Here is a 19,862-nt window from a genome sequence, read left to right as displayed (position 1 = left end):
AGCATATGTTTTAGAAAAACAAAATGACATTTGCCGTGCTTCCCTTCACTCCATTCCTTAAGGGGAGCTGAGGAACCACTAGCTTTAGATCTGAAGCTGTAATGTCCTTTTCTGTTGATAAACGATATTTCCAAATAAATAATCATCCTTGTCCGTTTGTGTTTCCACGACTAGATCTCCTTTTCCTGACTGAATACTCCCTTCCCCCACTAACATCTTCCCACGTTCGCTTAGCTTCTTTCTCTCTTTCCCTTTCCTCATACACACAAATTCAGACACACACCTTCCCACCTCACACCCATATGCAAAATAAAATTAGAAATACCACCCGACTCACAAGGTATTTGGGGAATGGAGATCTTCAGTCAGTATACCCAAACCCAAGCACCCCAGCCAGGCTCCCTCCCTGCCAAGCCCATGTGAGAGGCAGACAGAGCTTGTGAAAAGGGGCCCAGACGGCCACGATTATGAGACAAAGCTGCTCTGAAGAGAAAAGGGCCATGTGTGCCTCCCCGTGTCTGTCCTGTGGCCACTGGAACTCACAAGGCTACCAGCTGCTCACGGCCACCATGTGGCATATACTGTTCTTTCACTTACATGTCAGATCCTTTTAGAACGTGAAAAGGTTTCCTGGCCTCTTTTTTATTTTGATGTATGCTGATAAATTACAGAGGAAACAGTGTGTGGTTATTCAAGAATAGAGGCTGAGCTGATCAGCATATGGCCCTCATTTCAAGTGATTGCTCTTGTTTTAATCAGCCAGTTGAGAAAGCAATAAATAATTATTTATTTATTAAGTATGCCATCACCCAGAGGAGAGGAACAGGGCAGATAGGTGAGCTACGACACCCAGGAAATTGAGGATGGTGATGGCACCAATATTCCTGCAGTGTTTGATGTTTTTAAGGCTCTGCTCCCCCGACCCCCCACTATCTGATACACATTGGTGTCACTAACCTCTTGGCGCATCACAGTACCCACCTTAGAACAGCGGAGCCCTGGAAGAGGAAGGAAATAGAAATAAGAAGGTGGGGGTGAGGCTCAAAGAAGAAGCTCCAAGTTCAAGCTCTGTGTCTGGATAAACTCCCATTGTCTTTCCTTCTCTCAAATCAGAGCTGCCCGTGGGTCCCAGGGTGATGCTGGGTTGTGTAGAGGCTGAGCGCAGGAGCATTAATGGTAGAACCAGGTTCAAGTCCAGGCTCTGTCACTTAATGGCTGTATGACCTTAGACATGCAACTTAGCTTCTCTGAGCTTCAACCTCCTCATCCCCAGAATGGGGCTCAGCCAGCTTCACAGACCAGGCTGAGAGGATTAAGGAAGCGTCTTATGCTAAAGGCTTAGCACAATGCCTGCTACCTAGTAGGGGCCCGATAAGTAGTGTCTCTAATTATGATCTAGTCAAGCAGTGCTTGCCCTGGGCAGGCTCTGTTTAAGGGTTTTACATAGATTGTCATTTAACTCTCACATCTCTATTTTACAGATGAGGCAACTGGAATCTAAGATCACACTGGAATTTACAGACGAAGCAACTGGAATCTGAGATGTGACAGTAGTGAATGGTGAATATTCAAACCCAGGTAGACAGGCTCCAGAGTCCCAACTCCCAACCCTCTGTACACAGCCCTTCCGAGGAGATGACACTGATCTTCATGGGTGTTGCCCTGGCAAGCTGACCTCTCAAACCCCCAGGGTTCCTTCAGTCCGAGTGGAGAGCAGGGAAGGTCGTGGGACATAGCCGAGAGGGAAGGGCAGGATGATGGCTGGAGAATCCACATCAGGGCTGAATCCCAATCTCCTAGCTGGAACGGGCAGCTGAAACCAGGCAGGGCGCCCCAGCCCGCTCTAGGGGAATCGAGAGGGGAGGAGGGGGCAAGTCCACGAAGCTGAGACTGGCGGCCAGAGCACCGCCCCCAGGAGCGGAGGGAGGGGTGGCGGGGCTGGGGGGTGCCCAGCTGCCATCCCCGCCGCTTCCTGGCCCTTACTCGCTGGCGCCCAAGTGGGAAGCCAGCAGCTGCCCGCTCCCTCCTCCCCACATCCCCGCTACCTGCCCAGTTCCCGAAGCGAAGCGCAGGCTGCGAGCCAGCCGGGCCGAGCCCACAACTTTACAGCCTCGGGCAGGGCGACAGCCGGCGTCCGGGGCTCCTCTTGTCGGCGACCAGAGCTCGGTGAGTTGATTTCCTCACCCCTCTGCGGCGGCGGCAGTGCGGCGGCGGCGGCGCGGGGGGCGGCTTCCCATGCGTCCGGGAGGCAGTGGCCGAGAAGCCCGCGGCCGCCGGCGCTGCCGGTCTCTCCAAGGCTCCGGCTGTGCCGCCCTCTGCCGCGGGCGAGGCGGGCGCCAGGGCTGAACGGACAGCTCCCTACGCCCCGGGGCCCCACGGGCGGTCTCTGCTGTCCCTTCTCCCGCGCAGGGCCAGGGCTGAGGCTGCCTGCCGAGCGCCCCTCACTCCCCTAGCCCCTGTCCTTCGCCGCCTTCCCAGGGCTGCGGCGCATCTGGCTGCTCCCGCGCCCCCCTGGCGACCGGCGCGGGGAAGGCACTTGCTTCGCCGGAGCCCCAGGCCGAGGGCTCTCTGGGGTGGGCAGCACCGCCGCAGCCCCCGGCGGCGCAGGACTGGGGGCGGTGCCCAGCCCCGGGCGACCACCCTCAGGCGTGCACTGCCCTGCGCCCCAGCGTCAGGGAGAGGCCCACGCTCTCCGCGGAGGCTGCGGGTTCCCGGGGGGCGCTGGGACCTGCAAAGGGGATTCCAAGGTGACCAGTCGACCCGTGCGGACGGGACAGCCTGAACGGAGGCCCCGTGGCATCCACCCACCCTAGGTGCAACCGCCTTCCCAGAACTTTTCTCGCGCCTCCGGCTGGCCGATTCCTTAGCCCCTGGAAAAGTTCTCTCGGGCGCACGGAATCCTATTTCTCGGTGGCTTCCGAAGCTGGCCAGGAACCCCGGCTGTGAGGCGTGGGGTGGGATGGGGACGCGGTGAGGGCTGAGCACGGCGGCGAGGTCGATCCCAGGAAAGGCTGGCCAAGCATCCACTCGTGCGCCCAGGGCGGGCTTGTCGGCATGTAAAGGATTTCGGCTCCATGAGGGTTGTTTGGGTTTCTCTCAGCAGGAGGGCGGGAGGCGGGCGCGAAGGGGGGATTTTAATTTCGCCTCAAATGAAAACGCTCTTTGCGAAGAAATAGCCCGGGCAGCCAGCGTTGGAGAGATGTGCTGGCCAGGACCCGCTGACACAGGTATTCTGGCTGCGCCCCCACCTCACCCGGTGCCCAAGAGCGAGTGTGAGTGTATCGATTGTTCTAATTGATTTTTTAAAGCTAGGTAGCAGATACTGCGTGTCTGTACTCGCGGATATATACATACACAAATACAGATACACAAGCGCACACAGATTACACGTACAGAGTCACAGACAAGGACACACACACACATCGTGGTCCCGCACGCACACATACCTCCAAAGAGCCTTGGGTAACCGGTGAGGTCCCTGAGTGCTGCCCAAGATGTGTGTGTGGGTGGGGGCGCAGGGACGGAGAAAGGGGAGTGTGAAGCAGGATTTCCAGCAGGTCAAATGCCGCTGATTCCCCGCCCCCGACCCCAAATCCTTCCCTTTCTCCTCCTAGGGAGGTCTGAACCAGAAATCCCAAACCTGGGCTTGTTTCCACAGCCACAGAGGGGAGGAGTCCTATCCCCCGGTGCCCCCCACCCTCACAACTCCTATAGACTGCAAACGAGTCCGTCCCTCCTGTGCCAGACTCTGCCGCGCCAAGGCGCCGAGCTCGCTCAAAACCCCAGGCAACGCATCCCCAGGTAGGGCCTAGACCCGAGGCCGCTGCGGGCTCGGGTCTCTGGCCTGCTTGATCCGGGGTTAGGGAACTGGGGAGGGGAAATCCGCGGGACAGGGGGTTGGGGGCGTGGAGTCGCGTGCAGTGCCCCAGACGCGCGGCACGGAGGAGCGCGCGAGGGCGCCCCCTGGACGCCGCAGTCAGTCAGTCCTCTTCTCACCCTGGGCCCCGCAGGAATGTAATCGAGGATGCTGGCCCTGCGGCTGCTCAACGTGGTGGCTCCCGCCTACTTCTTGTGCATCTCCCTGGTGACCTTCGTGCTGCAGCTCTTCCTCTTCCTGCCCAGCATGCGTGAGGACCCCGCGGCCGCCCGGCTCTTCTCGCCTGCCCTGCTCCACGGGGCGCTCTTCCTATTCCTCTCGGCCAACGCCCTGGGCAATTACGTCCTTGTCATCCAGAACTCCCCAGACGACCTGGGGGCCTGCCAGGGGGCCTCGGCCAGGAAGACTCCATGCCCCTCACCTAGCACCCACTTCTGCCGCGTGTGCGCCAGAGTCACCCTGAGGCACGACCATCACTGTTTCTTCACCGGCAACTGCATCGGCAGCAGGAACATGCGCAACTTCGTCCTGTTCTGCCTCTACACCTCCCTGGCCTGCCTCTACTCCATGGTGGCCGGCGTGGCCTACATCTCCGCTGTCCTTTCCATCTCCTTCGCCCACCCCTTGGCCTTCCTGACGCTCCTGCCCACCTCCATCAGCCAGTTCTTCTCCGGTGAGTGGGCCTTGGCGGGCAGATTGGGCTCTACACAAAGACCTCCCACCCCAAAGGTTGCCGGGCCCCAAACCCCAACCCCAAAAGTTGCCAGATTTAGCAAATAAAAATACACACCGTCCCGCTAAATTAAAATTTCAGATAAACAACTCATAATTTTTTAGTATAATCATGTCCCAGATATTGTATGAGATACACTGAGAAAATTTGCTATTGGCTATCTGAAATGCAAATTAAGCGGACATGCTGTATTTTATTAGTAACATCCCCCCTTACCCCCATCATCCTCATCCATCATGTTATCCATATGCTCACAGAGTTGTGGCATCCAGGTAATACACCTGCTCAGTGCCAGGCAGGGCTAGGTGCTGGCCATTCCTTCATGTAGCCCCATGAGGTACAACCATGCTATGACATTCCTCTGCCTGGACCCCAGTTCTGCTTACATGTCACCCAAGGACTCTGCTCTCCAGAGGTCTCACCAACCAACTGCAGTAATATTGAACTTGTTGCCAGTCCAGACCAGCAGGAGGCTAAGCTCTGTCCTCCTGCCTATTATGTTTGACCTCACCAGCCTGTTCTCCAGCCTGCTGATGGCTCAGAGCAGAGGGAACTTGGGTGGGAGAGGCAGGCATTTTTTTTTTTTTTTTTTTTTTTAGACAGAGTCTCACTCCATCATCCAGGCTGGAGTGCAGTGGTGAAAGCAATCTCTGCTTACTGTAACCTCTACCTCCCAGGTTCAAGTGATTCTCTGCCTCAAACTCCCGCGTAGCTGGGATTACAGGTGTGTGCCACCACGCCACGCTAATTTTTGTATTTTTAGTAGAGATGGTGTTTTACCACATTGGCCAGGCGGGTCTTGAACTCTTGGCCTCAAGTGATCCACCCACCTTGGCCTCCCCAAGTGCTGGGATTACAGGTGTGAGCCACTGCACCTGGCTGAGGACTGCACTTTAACTAGTATGCACCAAGGACCACTACCTGCTACCTGGCCCTAGAAGGACTCAGCTCCTGGTGGCAGTTCTTACCACTTTATTCGGCCTTGAGACTGGCTCCTACTGCGTTTCCTTCCACTTCCTCCCTACCCTGGCCTTTGACTCTGAATGGCTTAGCTTCCACAATCAGTAGTGTCTACGTGCTTGAGCGTGCATGTATGGCATTGTTATCTCCATTTCTCAGATGATGAAACCGAGACTCAGATGGGATTAAGTGGCTTGCCCAGTATCTTCCTACTACTGAGTGGCAGTCTCTGGTCTGCCTCTCAGGTCCTTAATCCACAGCTCTTCTGCAGTGGCTCAGAGAATAGAGCATGCTTCCTCACCTGTTGGCCTTCTAGGAGCAAAGAAAGACAGGGGGCAGCTACTTCCTCTGAAAGCCCAAGATTGTTTTGAGGTGCCTGGACTGAACATTCATAAAAATTCTGCTCTACTCTGGGGGAAGCCATCATTTCAGTCTTTGTGGTGGCTACAGCCCAGTTCTTCCCAGGCATAGAACTATCATGCCATTTGGCGGTGGGAACACAGAGATACAGGGGGGACCCAGCTACGGGGGCTGCCTTCAGGGCTGGTGGCTGAGCTGGGTCCAGAACTCACAGCTTTCAGGCCTTCTGGATCCCAGCACTGGCACAGGAGGCTGCCGGGACCAAAATAACCAGGACGGGGGAGGGTGGGTGGGTGGGCTAGTGGGTGGAGTGTGAGCACAGGCAGGTGGAGGGATGAAGAGAGCCAACAAGCCTGCTTATACTTTCTTTTCCAAGTAGTTTCGCCAACCGTAAAAATGGATGGTTCCGGAAGGAAGACCTTGAAATGGTTTGATTTAAGATAAATCTGGGCTTGAGGCCTGTCCATATGTGCTAGGTTTGATCTGATGGGAGAACAGAGCCAGTGAGTGCCCACCTTGGGGCCCAGACTCCTGTGCTAGCATCAGTTCCAGTGTCTTTCACTTCCTCACCATATCCACTGGAAATAGGCGACCAAGACTTCTTACCTCCAACTCTCCTATCTCATCTTTTGTGACCTTTCATCTTTCCTCTTGACAACCTTCCTTCTTTCCCTCCCATGACATACACCCCACCTGTTCGGCTTTCCCTTTCCCATTCCTCTTGTTCCCCAACCCTCAATCCGAATAGTTGGTAGCACCCTCTCTCATCTGCTCAGGAGGACAGGTGGACAGAAAAGAGTAAGAAGCATGGGTTGTTTAATAGAAATTGAGTTCGAGATCAGCCTGGGCAAGAGGGTGAGACTCCATTGCTACAAAAATAAAAAATAAATAAATACACTAGCCAGGCATAGTGGCATGTGCCTGTTGTCCCAGCTACTCAGGAGGCTGAGGTGAGAGAATTGCTTGAGCCCAAGAGTTTGAGGCTGCAGTGAGCTATGATCATGCCACTGCATTCTATCCAGCCTGGGCTACAGAGCAAGACCCTGTCTCAAGAAAAAAAAGAAAGAAAGAAATTGAGCTGGCCCCAACTCTGGTACAGATCTGAGTCAGATCTGTCACCAGAGCATGGATGGCTGTGAGTTTGGGCCTTGAGAGCTAAAAGTGGGAGGGGTTTTCTAGTGTGAAGGTGGCGGCCAACCACAGGCCCTCAGCTGATCCAGAGAGGGAGGCGGCTAGCTAGTTAGGTTTCAGAAGTTGCCCTTTCTTTGGGCTTTGTGGGACCGGTACAGGTTGCTGTGTCACCTCTCTGAACCTTATTCTTATCTGGGAAATGGAGATGCCACCATCTGACCTGTATCGTGGCATTTGGGTAAGTACACCAGCATGATGGGTGCTACCAGAAAGTCCAGTAAGAGGGAAAGGGGACTAATGTTCATTGAGCACCTATTATGTACCACCTACTATGCGTGTCACATTTCACCCATTCCTCATGACAAGTCCATATTATCATATCCATTTTTAAGGCTCAGAAACCAAAGACTCAGCAAGGTTAAGTTGCACCAACACCACACAGCTGGTATGATTCCAAACCAAGATTTGGAGTTGGGGCTTCTAGCCTCCAAAGCTCATACTCTTTCCACCACACCATACTGCCTCTTGGGGGCTGCCTCTCTGAAGCTGCTTCTCAAATGAGCCACTTTGGGAGGGAGGGAGCTACTTGTCCTTGGATGTATTAAAAAGTATGCTGGGTGATTATTTGTCAAAGGTGTTATAGATGCTTGTTGGGAGGAAGGGGCAGGAGAGATTGACTGATGTGTCCTTTTAGGCCAATTAGGAAAATTCTGTGATTTTTAAAAAGAAGCAGAACTATTATTAAATAGTTAAGGGGAGCTGAAGCAGCCAGGCTAGGTAACTTCAAACACTTTTAGAGAAAGCAGGTCCCCAGAATAGCCTTTTGTAGCTGCTGCATGGGGCCAAGAAAAGGCCGCAAGGTCTTTTTCTCGTGCCTTGATTTAGTGCCAGGAAAAAGCCCTGTGGGAAATGGCTTCCATCCACCCAGGCTTGTTCCTGGGGCAGTGTTGCAAGGCAGGCCCAAGCTTGACAGCTCTGATGTTCTCACATCCCAGCTCGAGGGCCATCTTTGCCTGTCAGCATTCCTCACGCCAAAGGGCACCATGGACCTGGGATCCTCCAACCCGCACATGGCTGCCCAAGCTAATCTGTGCCGACATGGAAGAAGTGGGTCAGGGGATGGCACAGCCCAATGTGAGCCCTGTCCCACTGCTGCCCCTGTGCCAGTGGAGGGGCTGCTCTAAATGGCAGCTGGGCCTATCTGTCTCCAGCTTTGTTAAAAAAAAAAAAAAAGAATACAGCTATCCAAGCTCCTAGGGATGAGGAAAAGAGGAGGCTGCTAATGAGAGAATCTAAATCAGATCCACATCCTCCCTGGCTGCTGAGTCCACCACTGCTCATAGTGGACAAGTGTTGAAAGCCCAGTTGACAGGGCTTTGGAAATTGGAGGCTGGAGAGACTTGGGAAGAGGTGGGCTGGGGCAAGAGAAGGCTAGGGAAAGGGCAAAATATGGTTAAGATTTTCAGGGGCAGAATAGGTTTTAAGGTGGAGTCCTTAGAGGAGGTGCCCCACCCCACAAGAGGAGGTGATAGGGTTGCTCTACAGGGAGCCAAAGGCTAAGGAATACTTTCGAATTAACTCCAGGGTCCAGTGCCCTGGCTGCTGGGTAGGTCAAGGTAAGTGTCTTTGCCACAGCTGCCAAAGTTGCAGCCCAGCCAGGACTCTAAGCCCTGAAAAGGAGAAGGAGAAAGCTTGATAGTTTCAGGAGTTGAACTCATTTTAGATGTAGTCTCCTGCTCTGTAAAATGACCCTCTGCTGGGAGCACCGCTCTGAGTGTGAACCGGGATGCTGACCACTCCGTACATCATTTTCTTGAATCATGCAGCTGTATGAAATCGTTAGTATTATTATACCCATTGTACAGATGAGCGAGCTGCAACTGAGAGGCTGGGACACTTGTGCCAGTCCACACAGCTGGGACATTCAAACCTAGCATGGACCAGCCACCCAAACTCTGAGGAAGAGTGTGGGAACTCTTACTCAGTGATTATTTCAAACCAGTAATAGGAAGTGCTTGGTTTAGAGGGATTCTGGGGAGATCCTGCCCCACGACACAGGGCTGATGACCTTGGGGGCCTCTTCCAGCAAGCTTTGATTGACAGAACCAGCTCTGGTGGAATGCTGTGGTGGCCACACTGTCCTCTTGTTAACATTAATGACTGAATTATTCTCTACGTTGGTGCTCTGGGCTACTCTTGAGACTAAGCTCGTGACTTATTCTTCCCGGCTCTCCATCATGCTGTCATTTTCCTGAGTCCTCTCAACCAGCGTTCCCAGAATAATAGGAAGAAGGTGCTGTGGTCTAGACAGCTGCCCAGGCACCTGCTCCCTCTTTAGGGTCCCCAGCTCACCCCTCTCTCCTCCTGAGCAAAACCCCTTCACCCTGCTTCCAGCCCAAAAGGAGAAAGCAGAGAGAGACAGGCATCTCCTACTCTACAGAAATGTTATCAGCGGCCAGGTGCTGCCCCAGGAGCTGAGGGCTCTCCTTGCTAAGCTCATCAAACTTAGCTCTCTTCTCCGCCAGATCTCCAGTCTTCCCCTCTTGCCTCAGGTGCCATCCCCACCAAGAAAAAGTTAGGGCAGCTGGTTCTTCCTTCCTCTCCCTCACTGCAGCTGCAGCGCTGAGGTTGCTACAAAATGTAGCGTCAATCTCATTGATCTCCCTCCCTCCCGGTGGAAAGCCTGCCTAGATCGCAGTTCTGCAGGTGGCCTGGGTGTAAAGCGGCTCTGGTGTTTCCCCTCCCCCTGCCCTGCAGGAGCTGTCCTGGGTTCTGAAATGTTCGTCATCCTCATGCTCTACCTCTGGTTCGCCATCGGCCTGGCCTGCGCCGGCTTCTGCTGCCACCAGCTGCTGTTGATCCTCCGCGGGCAGACCCGCCACCAGGTGCGGAAGGGGGTGGCAGTGAGGGCCCGGCCCTGGCGCAAGAACTTACAAGAAGTCTTCGGAAAGAGGTGGCTGCTGGGCCTGCTGGTCCCCATGTTCAATGTCGGAAGTGAGAGCTCCAAGCAGCAGGATAAGTAGTAGACACTCCCGTCATTTATCTCTCTGTCTCTGTCTTGACTCCTCCTGAGCATAAAACCATGGCAGCCTTGTCTCCACCCATGACTCACTACAACCTTGTGCTGGTAAGGTCCTAGCATCTTCCCCTCACCTTCCACCCATGAGAACAGCGTGGGCTGGCGGATCATGACAAGGAGGAAAAATGTCCCCCCAGGCATTTCTAGGCTCCTCTAGCAGCCAGGTGGCTGCTAGCCGTTAGGCTGCCTCTGCTTTCCTTCCATCCCCTTGGGATCCCTGCTTTCCCCCTCTTCCTGGCTCATCCATTCTCCACCATGTCTCATTCATCACTGCTGTCTGCTAGAGCCCTTCCTGTCAGCCCCCATGTTGGGAGAGGGGAGTGGATTCTTGCTGCTGGTATGAGACTCCCTGGGACCTGGAGGCTGGCAAATGTTTAAAATCACCACGTGTAAGAGGCAGCCAAGTCAGCTCTGCCAACTGCTAAGGGAGTTGGGAAAGAGTGGGTGTGTGTCTGCATCCCCTCTGTAGGAAAAAGAACTCAGTAGCTTGCCGCTCCCTCACCCCGCCACCAGGTTCAAGACCTTTTCTCTGGGAGACAGCAATCAATGGCCTGCTTTTTCCAAATGTTATTCCCTGTCCACCCTGCCCCATCTGGCCGGCCCAGCCCAGTCCAGGACCTGGCTGGGTGCTTCCTCTCCCTGGAACTCTTCCAGCCTTTCTACTTGATCTCCAGCCCCTAGGTCTTTGCCAGATGATGGGAAGGCAAGGAAGAAGGGACAGGGAAAGATAATTACTGATAAATGAAGGGGGTATTCGACTGTATAACCACATGGAAGAGTGTGTGTGTGTGTGTGTGTGACAGAGACAGAGAGAGATGGTGAGGAGTGTTGTTAGAAACATATAGGAATAATGCCTAGGGGAAAGGGAGAAGTGAGAGGGACAATTAGGTTCATTTATGCCCTATACAAAGGGCATTCCAGCAGCTGAAACTGTTCAATGTTTGAATGGCTGCCTGTGAAGGTAGTGAGTGCCCCATCACTGGAGGTATTCCAGCAGAGTCTAGGCAGTTGTCTGCCAAGCATGCTGTGGAAGGGATTTCTGTACAGGGTCATTCTAGGTGAGCTTACACATTCCTTCCAGTCCCAAGGTTCTGGTGTCCTGGTTGTGATTGCTGGACCCAGAGGCAAGATCTGCAGAGATGCCTGTGAGATATTTGCTTTCCTGGAGGGGAGTGTGGGCGTGGGAGGGGTCTGAAAATCAGGACCCAACCCAGCCACTGAAGAGAGAGTCTCTGCAGAGACAGGGCTACCTGGGTGGTTGAGGGGACTGGCATTTGAGGACAGGGAGATGGAGCAGTGTCATTGTCGGTGGCAGGGCGTGGGGGGCAGTGGTGAGTTAAGGCTGAGGAGTGGAGATGACTAGAATATAAGGGTGCAATTCCCAGACCATTCCTGCGCATCTGACTGACTCCGGTGGAGGCACTGCTGTGTGTTTTCTGAAACCCAGAGGACCAGACCCCTGGGGCATATAAAGGAGTAGCGACAACACAAGTGTCCCCTCCTGACTGGGTCCCAAAGCCAATATGACATCCATGCAGGCAGCAGTGCTGAATCCATGCCCTCCAATGTCCAACCGCCGACTGCAGCAACCTGCTGATAGCTGCACAACAGCCTGGGTTCTTGAGCAGAGATTGGGAGGACTTTACTGTGGTTCTGCCTTCACGCCCCCCGGAAAGCTAATGTAGTATTGGCTCCACCTGCTCATATTTCTCCCTCCCATATTCATTCCTTCATTCATCCATCCTACGTATATTTATTGAGTGCCAACTACGTTCCCAGCCTCTTCCAGGCACTGGCAATGCAGTGATGAACAGGATGACAAGATTCATGCCATCAGGGGCACCTTGTCACTGCCGTCTGTGCACTGATTCACACTCCCTGCAAAATGGTCACTCTGCCATCTTGGTGGTTGGTGGGGCAGGTCATTTGGAAAGAAAAAATGTGATAGAGACGGCTGAAGAGGGGAAGCCTAGGCTGCCTCAATGGAGGAGTCACCGGGGGCATCTTCACCCCCAATTCTGGCCATACTTAAGCAATGGGAGGGAGAGGGAGGAGGGGAAGGTCTGGGCAATTTTGGCCTTGACTCTTTCCTGATCCCAGAGCTCAAGCTTAGAAGCCAGCCCTGCCATTTCCAGCCTCCTGAAGGCTCAGCACGGTGAGGCCTGACATCCTGGGGAAGGGCAACAGGGAGACCTACAGGATGTTGGCTTCTTGCAGCCTGGTCAATGGGGGATGACGGTGGGGAGGTTGCCAGATGTGAGACTTGAGTAGCATTTGTACACATGGCCCTGTATTGTCCTTGAAGAACATCAATAAAATATATGGTTTTAAATTGGATTTGATATGATTGTATGGGCACTGTTGGTAGCAGGGCTGGACTGTACTGATGCAGCCATACTAGCTATTCAAATATTTAAAATAAGTATTGAAAATACTAAGAAATTCTTACAATTAAGAAAGTTGGTAAACAACCATGGCTCAGATTCTCTGAGTATCCTATCCCTTCTGCCCCTGCCCCTCCCTGGGGACACTTGATTCACTCCACAATCCAGCAACTAAAGTGATAATGCCTGGCACATGCATGGGGTCCCCCAGCCCTGCTGCAGCCCTCAGTTACAGTCCATTGTAATTTGTCAGGGCTGGGCTGTGTGGTGCTAAATATGTATAACCTCTGGTTGGTAACCAGAGGTTTCAGTGCTGGGGTCCATGGACCCACAGGGACCAGAGATGGAATATCTTACCTAGGAACTTCCCTTTTCCTCCTTCTCCTTCCACTCTTTCTCCTCCTCTCCCTCCCCTCCCCATATCAGAAGACAGGTGAGGAAAAGAGTGAAGAGAGTCCCTCTGCTGATCCTCCACAGACAGAGCCAACTGCTCCTAGGGATCAGTCAGGCCCCCTGCCCTCTCAGGCCCTGCAACATCTGGAGGTCTCAGGCTTCCCAGCCCTGGGGACAGTTGGGAGGGTGTTGAGCCCTTCAGGGAGTGGGCCCTGAGCAGATGAATGAGCAAGGCCTCTGATTCATCCTAAAGACACAAGGCGTGGACTGAGGAAGGATACAACTGCAAAGAGCTGTTGCAGAACCCTCAGCCCAGCCGAGTGTCATGATGGTGTACGTTCCCTGAACACACGCCAACAGGCGACCAGCTTTGCTGCAAGAACTAGGTGAATGGAGCTGTGGCAAATCCTCAGCACATTCTAGAGCATGGGCTGCCTACACTCCACAGGGCAGGCACCACACTTGCCTTGGTCACTGTCATATCCTTGATGCGTAGCAGGGGCTAGGCACACAGTAGGCGCTCAATGAATATTGCCTGAATGATGCAGATTTAGTGCTCACATGCTTACTCCACATCTCTTATTCCCGTGCTGGACCCAGGACTGCACTTTGCACATTGTGGGGCTAGAAAACAGATGAGACCACTCTCTCTTCGAGGAGTTCCCATTCTGGCAGAGGTTTCTGGGAGTGCTCAGAGAAGGGAGAGAGCACATTCTGCTGCTAGGTCTGGGGCCTTTCCATGATACGGGGCCTGGAAAGATGGATGAGATTTCAGCAGGCAAAGAGGGACAGGGAGGGCTTTCCAGGGACAGAGAACAGGCCTGGGCCTTGGGGTGTAAGGGATATCATGAAGAGGCAGAGGAGGTTAAGGCTGAGAGTAGGAACCCAAGCAGAGAGGGCTCTGAATGCCAAGCTAAGGGACCTGGAGGGCATTTGACAGGCAATAGGGAACCACTGAAGGTTCTGAGCAAGGGAAGGGAGCAGCATGATCAGAGGTAGATTTCAGAAAGCGCAGCCTTGGAGGATAGACTGGAAGTGGGAGAAACTGGAGGTTGAGGGATCTGATAAGAGGCATGTGCTGTATCTCAGTGAGATGTAACCAGGGTCCGGGTGGGGATAGTGGTTGTGGGATGGTAAAGAGGGGAAAGATATCAGAAGCACTTCATAGACGTGGAGCATGAGTCTATCCCTAGAGGGATGCTAGGGAGGGGGCCCAAGATGGCCCTGAAGGTGAAAACGGGGTGATTGTTAGGAGGATTGGGGTGGAAATGATTGTGACAGTAGGGTTCAGGGCCATCTCATGCACTAGCCTCTGTCTTTGGCCCATCAGATGGCAGTTGATGTCATTCTTAACTAACCACTCTGTGTCCATGGAGGAAGGGGTTCAGGGACATCTGCCAGTCATTCTTTACAGCACAGCTCTCTGACTCCCACAGCACGGGTAGAATCATCTGTCAGTGCCAATAGAGATCATAGGTCCTCAGGCCCATGTGCTGGAGAGAGATGCTTGGCTTCCCAGTGCCTCAACCTTTCCATCCAGAAAGTGGGTACACTCTGCTTTGACCCATGCCCTAGTGTCAGATTAGGCAAGGCAGGAACTGCCTCACTCTAAGCTCCAGGAACCCAAGGAGTTTTGGAAAGACGACAAACTTGAGGAGACTTCAACCCGGGTGCCCCTCCACTGTAACAAGTCAGTCGTTAGGTCCCAGGGACTATCTGTTAGCCAGTCTTTCTCCTTAGGAAGATGACTGTCCTTGTTACTGTCCATGCATTTGGTCCTCCAAATACTGCGGCTCCTGTCTGTACCCAGTGTCCTCCAACTGGCCTCATTGCTCATGAGATTCCCCCTCATCTCCCTCCTGCCCTGCCTCTCAGCATGCCCTCGGGGATGCTTGGGAAGCAGCCCCTCCTGCCAGGAAGAAAAGGAAGGATGGGCAGGGAGAGAGGAGACATTTCTCCTAACTTATCTGAGACACGTTAAAGGTGAGGCAGAACCTTGGGCCTGCTCACCAGCCACAGTGAGCCTGCTTGTGGGGGCGGGAGGTGTCTGGGAGTAGCTCGGTTGCTCCTGGTGTTGGCCTCTGCTTCTGCTCTCATTCCCCTCTCTATTCACAGTACTGGCCCAGCTCCTCCATTCATTCTTCAAAAACATTCATCGATGCTGACTCTATGCCAGGCATGATGCCAAGAACCAGGAATGCAAAGATGAAAGAGACCCAGTACCTGATCTCAGGGAGCTCACTAGGAAGAGAACAAATTGCAGATAGTTGCGATTCAGTGGCACGAAAGTGCCGATGGGAGGACAGGGTGCTACAGAAGCCTGGAGGAGAGCACTTACTTGACCAGGGCAGACCTGAAGGCTTCCCAGAAGAGGCAACATCTGGGTCATGCAGGATGAATAGGAGGGGGCCAGGCAGAAAAGCAGGGCTGTGGGTGAGAGTGGAGGTAGGAGGGACTATGCAGAGGCAGAGATACCAGGTGATTTCTGGGAATTGCAAGTCTGCATTTAGGAATGGTGGGATGTGAGCACACACCTGCAGCCACAACTGCAGGTTTGTCCTCAGGCCACGCTCCCCATGGACCCTGCCTCCTTCCTCTGATCACTCCTTAGAAAACCCTAACTCACACCAGCTCATGGTGTCCTGTTTGGATGAGTCAAGCATGAACTGATGTCTAGTTTTTCTAAAGGATCCACAAGTCTCCAGGTTGGCGATCAAAGGTAGAGGGTTAAGTTCATTTTCCAGAGAATCAACCCAAAGATGCTAGAGCTCACCTGGGAACATCTGAGATTCCTAGTCTTCTCTGGGCCCAAAAAGGGGTCTCTGGGAGCTCCCCATCACTCTTGCCTTCCTGCACAGCCTCAGCAAATGGCATTGGAAGGACACCATTCCTAGCAAGATGGCTTCCAGGAGCTACAATAGAACTGGAAAGGCTGGAACCCTGAGATGTAAGCAGTGACTTTTGTTATGCCCATCTGGACTGGCAAGGCAGCTCTCTGCGTGGACGTCTGCACCCTGGTGGGCACCTCCCCACATCCTGTAACCTGGTGGCCCTAGCATGCCTCCTCCTTTAGCCTAGGCCCCTCCCAGCCCCTCCTCCACATCGCACTTCTCCATAGGACCTTTCTTCAACTGGTCCAGCCCCCTGGAAACCTTCTATCCCAAACTCCCACTACTGTTGGCAGCTCTCTGTCACTCTTACTCACTCTCTTCTGTAGGTTTTTTCTCCTAACTACTGCATGCCCTTGGAAAGCAGAAATAGAGATGGTGGAATCCTTTAGTTTCCCCCTGTCCCTAGCATGGTGTAGGACACTAACATTGTTGATACAGTCATTCCACTACTGGTGACAATGACCAAGATTTGCTGAGCCTTCCCTACATGCCAGGTGCTTGTCCTATACACATTTTTTCTGTATTAACTCACGTATTCCTCATAGCAATCCTACAAGGTATGTTTTATTATAACCCTGACGTTCCAGGAAAATAAATAAATAAATAAATAGAGGCACAGAGAGGTTGTGTAATTTGCCCAAAGCCTGAAGCTAGTAAGTGGCAGAGCCAGGATTCAAACCCAGGCTGCCTGCTCCAAGGTCTATTTAACCCGGCACTAGACTGTCTTTCCATTGTTCAATATTATAGACACACAATACATTCCCTGCTGAAAATTAACAAGGAGCCAAGTTTCTACTCATTCATTCATTGATCTGTTCATTCAACATGTTTATTGAGCACCTACTATGTAATAGGCACGGGTGGATACAGAGAAAGGAAGTAGGCTCAGCTTGTGCCTTGCAGAGCTAACAGTCAACTGCTTATGGTGACTTTGCTGGGGAAATGGGGGTCCCTAGGTCTTTCCCAGCTAAGGATTATGGGCAGATTGCCCTGGATGAAACTACTTCTTCCAGGGCAGAGCATCAGTGGAGGTCTGAGGACAGTCAGGGCTGAGGCTCAAGGATGACACCTAGTCAGGGAAAAAGCCCAAGCTCTTTCTAGATGGCGGTCCTCCCAGGCGGTGTTGGGGTACCTGCAGGAGGGAACCAGACCCTGGCAGAGGGCCAAGCACAGCCCAGCACACTTCTACCCCCATCCTTGCAGACCAGGACACGGAGCCACCAAAGACTCTAAAATGAAAGTAGGGTCTGAGGAGAAAAACACCTGCAAAGCCTGTCTATGACAGAGAAAAACTCTCCAGAGAGGGCAACAGACAGCTACTGAAGTGGGGTTGCATGTGAGGGTCCCCCCACGGAAGGCCAAAAAGCTGTGTAGGAGGGGACCAGAGGGCTGACCTGGAACTCAGAGAGGAGCGGAGCTGGCGCTGAGGCCTTCCAAAGAGGCAGTCCTGTGTGTGGGCTTCTCCCCAGCCTTCCTGTCCCCAAATACCCCTTTCTGGCTGGCTTGTGATGCCTGAAATTCCCCTACCATGAATATGTCCTTCAAAATAGTATTTTGGCTCCCCAGGCCCTTTGTTTCAAATTCTGGGAGGTATTTGCCACCAAATACCTTGAAATGAGGCTGCCTTCTTTTTCTGATTGACAGCTGCAAGGTGGCCAGAAGCTGTCTGAAGGGGTGATTTTAGGTAGAGGCGAGGGGAGAGTGGTGCCCAAGGTGTGAGGTACTCTGTGGGGAAGGAGGCCCTGCGGGGTGTGGTGACCCTGGGCAGGGCAGGCCAGAGGGGCAAGGACTGAGGTGGCTAGGGGTGCAAGACTGAGCAGCACTGCTCTCAAGTCCTCAGTCAGTAAGTGGCATCCTGGAAAGATCACACTGTGAACCCGGAGTACCCAGTGGTTCTGAGTCCCTGCGTGACCCTGGGCGGGTCACTGCCCTCTGTGAACACAGGACTCGCTCTTAGACTTGGTGAGGATTGCACACACTTGGCCCTCAATGGGGCACATGGTTTTAACGAACCCCAAAGGGCAAGTGCCTTTTACTTTGCCACAGACTCCCCCCACCATTGCCCAACCCAGAGCCACCCCACACTCTACCCTTGGCTATCTGGCCCCTGAAGGCTTTGAATTTGTGACCCCTGAAAGCCAAGCTTCAAGAGGGCTTAGTTTTAGTCCCGACTGTGCCCTGGATGGGCTGTGTGACCTTCCACAAGACCCCGGGGCCCCATTCCGAAAACCTTCCACCCAGCGTGCGGTGTGGGGAGATGGTGGTGGGAAGGGGGAATACGACTGAACAGCTGGAAAGACAGGGGAGGGGAACTGACACGAATTGGATGCCCCAAGCAGCAGAGGTCACCAGCAGCAGGAGAAGGACGGTTCTTGCGTTTGCTCAAAGACCTCGAGGATTGCCGTCTTGTTCCAAGTGGAAAGAGAGGGAGGAGACCTGGGGAAGGAAGCCAGGAGGCGCAGCTAAGGGGCAGCGCGGCCCCTCAACCTGACGCACCGGCCTCCGAGGCCAAAAATTCCCTCGCACGTGCCGGGTAATTAATAAACAGACTAGCAGGGGCGGGGGGCGACGGCTAGCCGGAGAAAGGATTTAATTAGCAACGCTTTCGGGAAAGAAACTTAAATTACAGGAAGCAGTGGTGCAGGCTGCGGACCACAAAATCCCGAAGCCGATTCCTCAGACCCCTACGCGCGTCGGGACCGCCTTTCCATTGCCCCTGCCGTGGGATGAAGGCCGCGCAGCGTGGGGCGTCTGTCCGGGCTCAGGTTGCGACGCCGTCGCGCGTGGCCTCCCCGGCACCCGCCGGAGCCCGCGGCTGTGGCTCTGGCCTGCCGGGAGGGGGCGCCGTCGGGCCTCCGCGCTCCACTCTCCCCGCGCTTGGCTGCCAGTGTTGGCTGCGCGGGGACCGCGGGCCGCAGCCAACCTGGGCCTGCCTTGCCTAGCCGGAAAGGGCGAGATCATGGGCCCAGACTCGTGATGCCAGCAGTGGTCTTACTCGAAACTCATCTAAGCGTAAGGTGAGGAGAACCGGCCTGATGAGTGGGCGGCAGGTAGTGCAGGACACTGCAGTCTTGTCCACGGCCCGGGCCCCGCGCATCACTGCGTCTCCGAGAGCGCGCTCCGAGCCCAGCCCCTCCTGGGAGGTTCTTAGCCCTCAGGTGCCACCGCGGCCCGGGGACCCACCTCCTCTCTGTCTCCTGGCGGGTTTTCTATTTGTCACAATAGCGACCATTCCTGAGCTCGCGCTAGAGCCAGGCCTGGTGAGTGAGTACTTAGCTTAGGGAAGGGCACCAAGCCCTGTGCGGTGTGATTTTTAGCCCTGTTCGGCGGAAGAGGAAGAGGAAACGAGCTCAGAGAGGCTGAGAAAGTCGCCCAGGAACACACAGCTGGGAAGACATTGAAATCCACATCCCATTGGCTTCTGAGCGCTTCTCCAGCAGGGGAGCGCCTGTTTTTCATTCTCAGTCTCTAGCACAGAGCCTCGCACGTGGGTGCTCAGGAAGGATTTGTTGAAGGAACGGCAGATTTTCCCTTGTCAAAGGGGGTGCTCATAGCTGAGGGGTGTGAGGATTAAATGAGATGGTGTGTGTGTAAAACACCTGGCTGTGCACTTGGAGCACCGTGAGCAATTAGTTAAAGCTGGTGCCAGTGTTAATGAAACTCGACAGTGCGAGGAATCACTGGGGACTTTGGTAAAATGTAGATTCCGAATCAGCAGGGCCTGTGACTTTGCATTTCTCACAGGCTCCCAAGTGTTGGCGATACTGCAGATGACAGTTACTTCGCTGTGTGGAACTGGTCCCCACGCCTCCTCACCCCAGCCCCAAGTCCAATCCCCCACAAGGGAGCCACTGCAATTATTCCCAGCTTTGTCTGCCTATCTGCAATCCCCTGAGGAGCTTTAGAGAATATCCATGGGGGTGGGGGAAGGCAGGTCTTTTCCCCAGAGTCTGACAGGTCTGGGATGTGACCTGGGCATGTTCAAAGCTCCCTAGAGGATTCTGCTACACAGTCAAGGCTAGAACCGCTATAGGGGAGGTGTCCAAGGAAGGCA

The 19,862-nt window shown here is 53.9% G+C and overlaps 1 protein-coding gene across 2 annotated transcripts; it reads left to right on the top strand.

The window, feature by feature from the left end:
• The first annotated feature begins 1,918 nt into the window (after positions 1 to 1,918).
• ZDHHC22 (zinc finger DHHC-type palmitoyltransferase 22) lies at positions 1,919 to 12,477 on the top strand. 2 transcript variants are annotated; one of them, XM_054530882.2, is made up of 4 exons: positions 1,919 to 2,166; positions 3,659 to 3,801; positions 4,011 to 4,550; positions 9,819 to 12,467. In XM_054530882.2, exons 3-4 carry the CDS (start codon positions 4,025 to 4,027, stop codon positions 10,082 to 10,084), a joined length of 792 nt encoding a protein of 263 aa, XP_054386857.1. In that variant the 5' UTR covers positions 1,919 to 2,166; positions 3,659 to 3,801; positions 4,011 to 4,024; the 3' UTR covers positions 10,085 to 12,467. The 2 variants fall into 2 exon arrangements, with proteins under 2 accessions (XP_054386857.1, XP_024087408.1); XM_024231640.3 differs by lacking the exon at positions 3,659 to 3,801 and having other exon boundaries at positions 9,819 to 12,477.
• The last annotated feature ends 7,385 nt before the right edge of the window (positions 12,478 to 19,862 follow it).

This window comes from Pongo abelii, chromosome 15 (genome assembly GCF_028885655.2).
Source record: "Pongo abelii isolate AG06213 chromosome 15, NHGRI_mPonAbe1-v2.0_pri, whole genome shotgun sequence".
Lineage (NCBI taxonomy): Eukaryota > Metazoa > Chordata > Mammalia > Primates > Hominidae > Pongo > Pongo abelii.
Note: the sequence above shows the minus strand (reverse complement) of the source record. Positions and strands in the feature narration are given on the sequence as shown.

Bases quoted from the DNA above. Each gene is read 5' to 3' on its own strand.
- ZDHHC22 (XM_024231640.3), top strand. From the start codon at position 4,025: ATGCTGGCCCTGCGGCTGCTCAACGTGGTGGCTCCCGCCTACTTCTTG. The intron at 4,551-9,818 runs GTGAGTGGGCCT...CCTGCCCTGCAG, and splicing joins CATCAGCCAGTTCTTCTCCG to GAGCTGTCCTGGGTTCTGAA.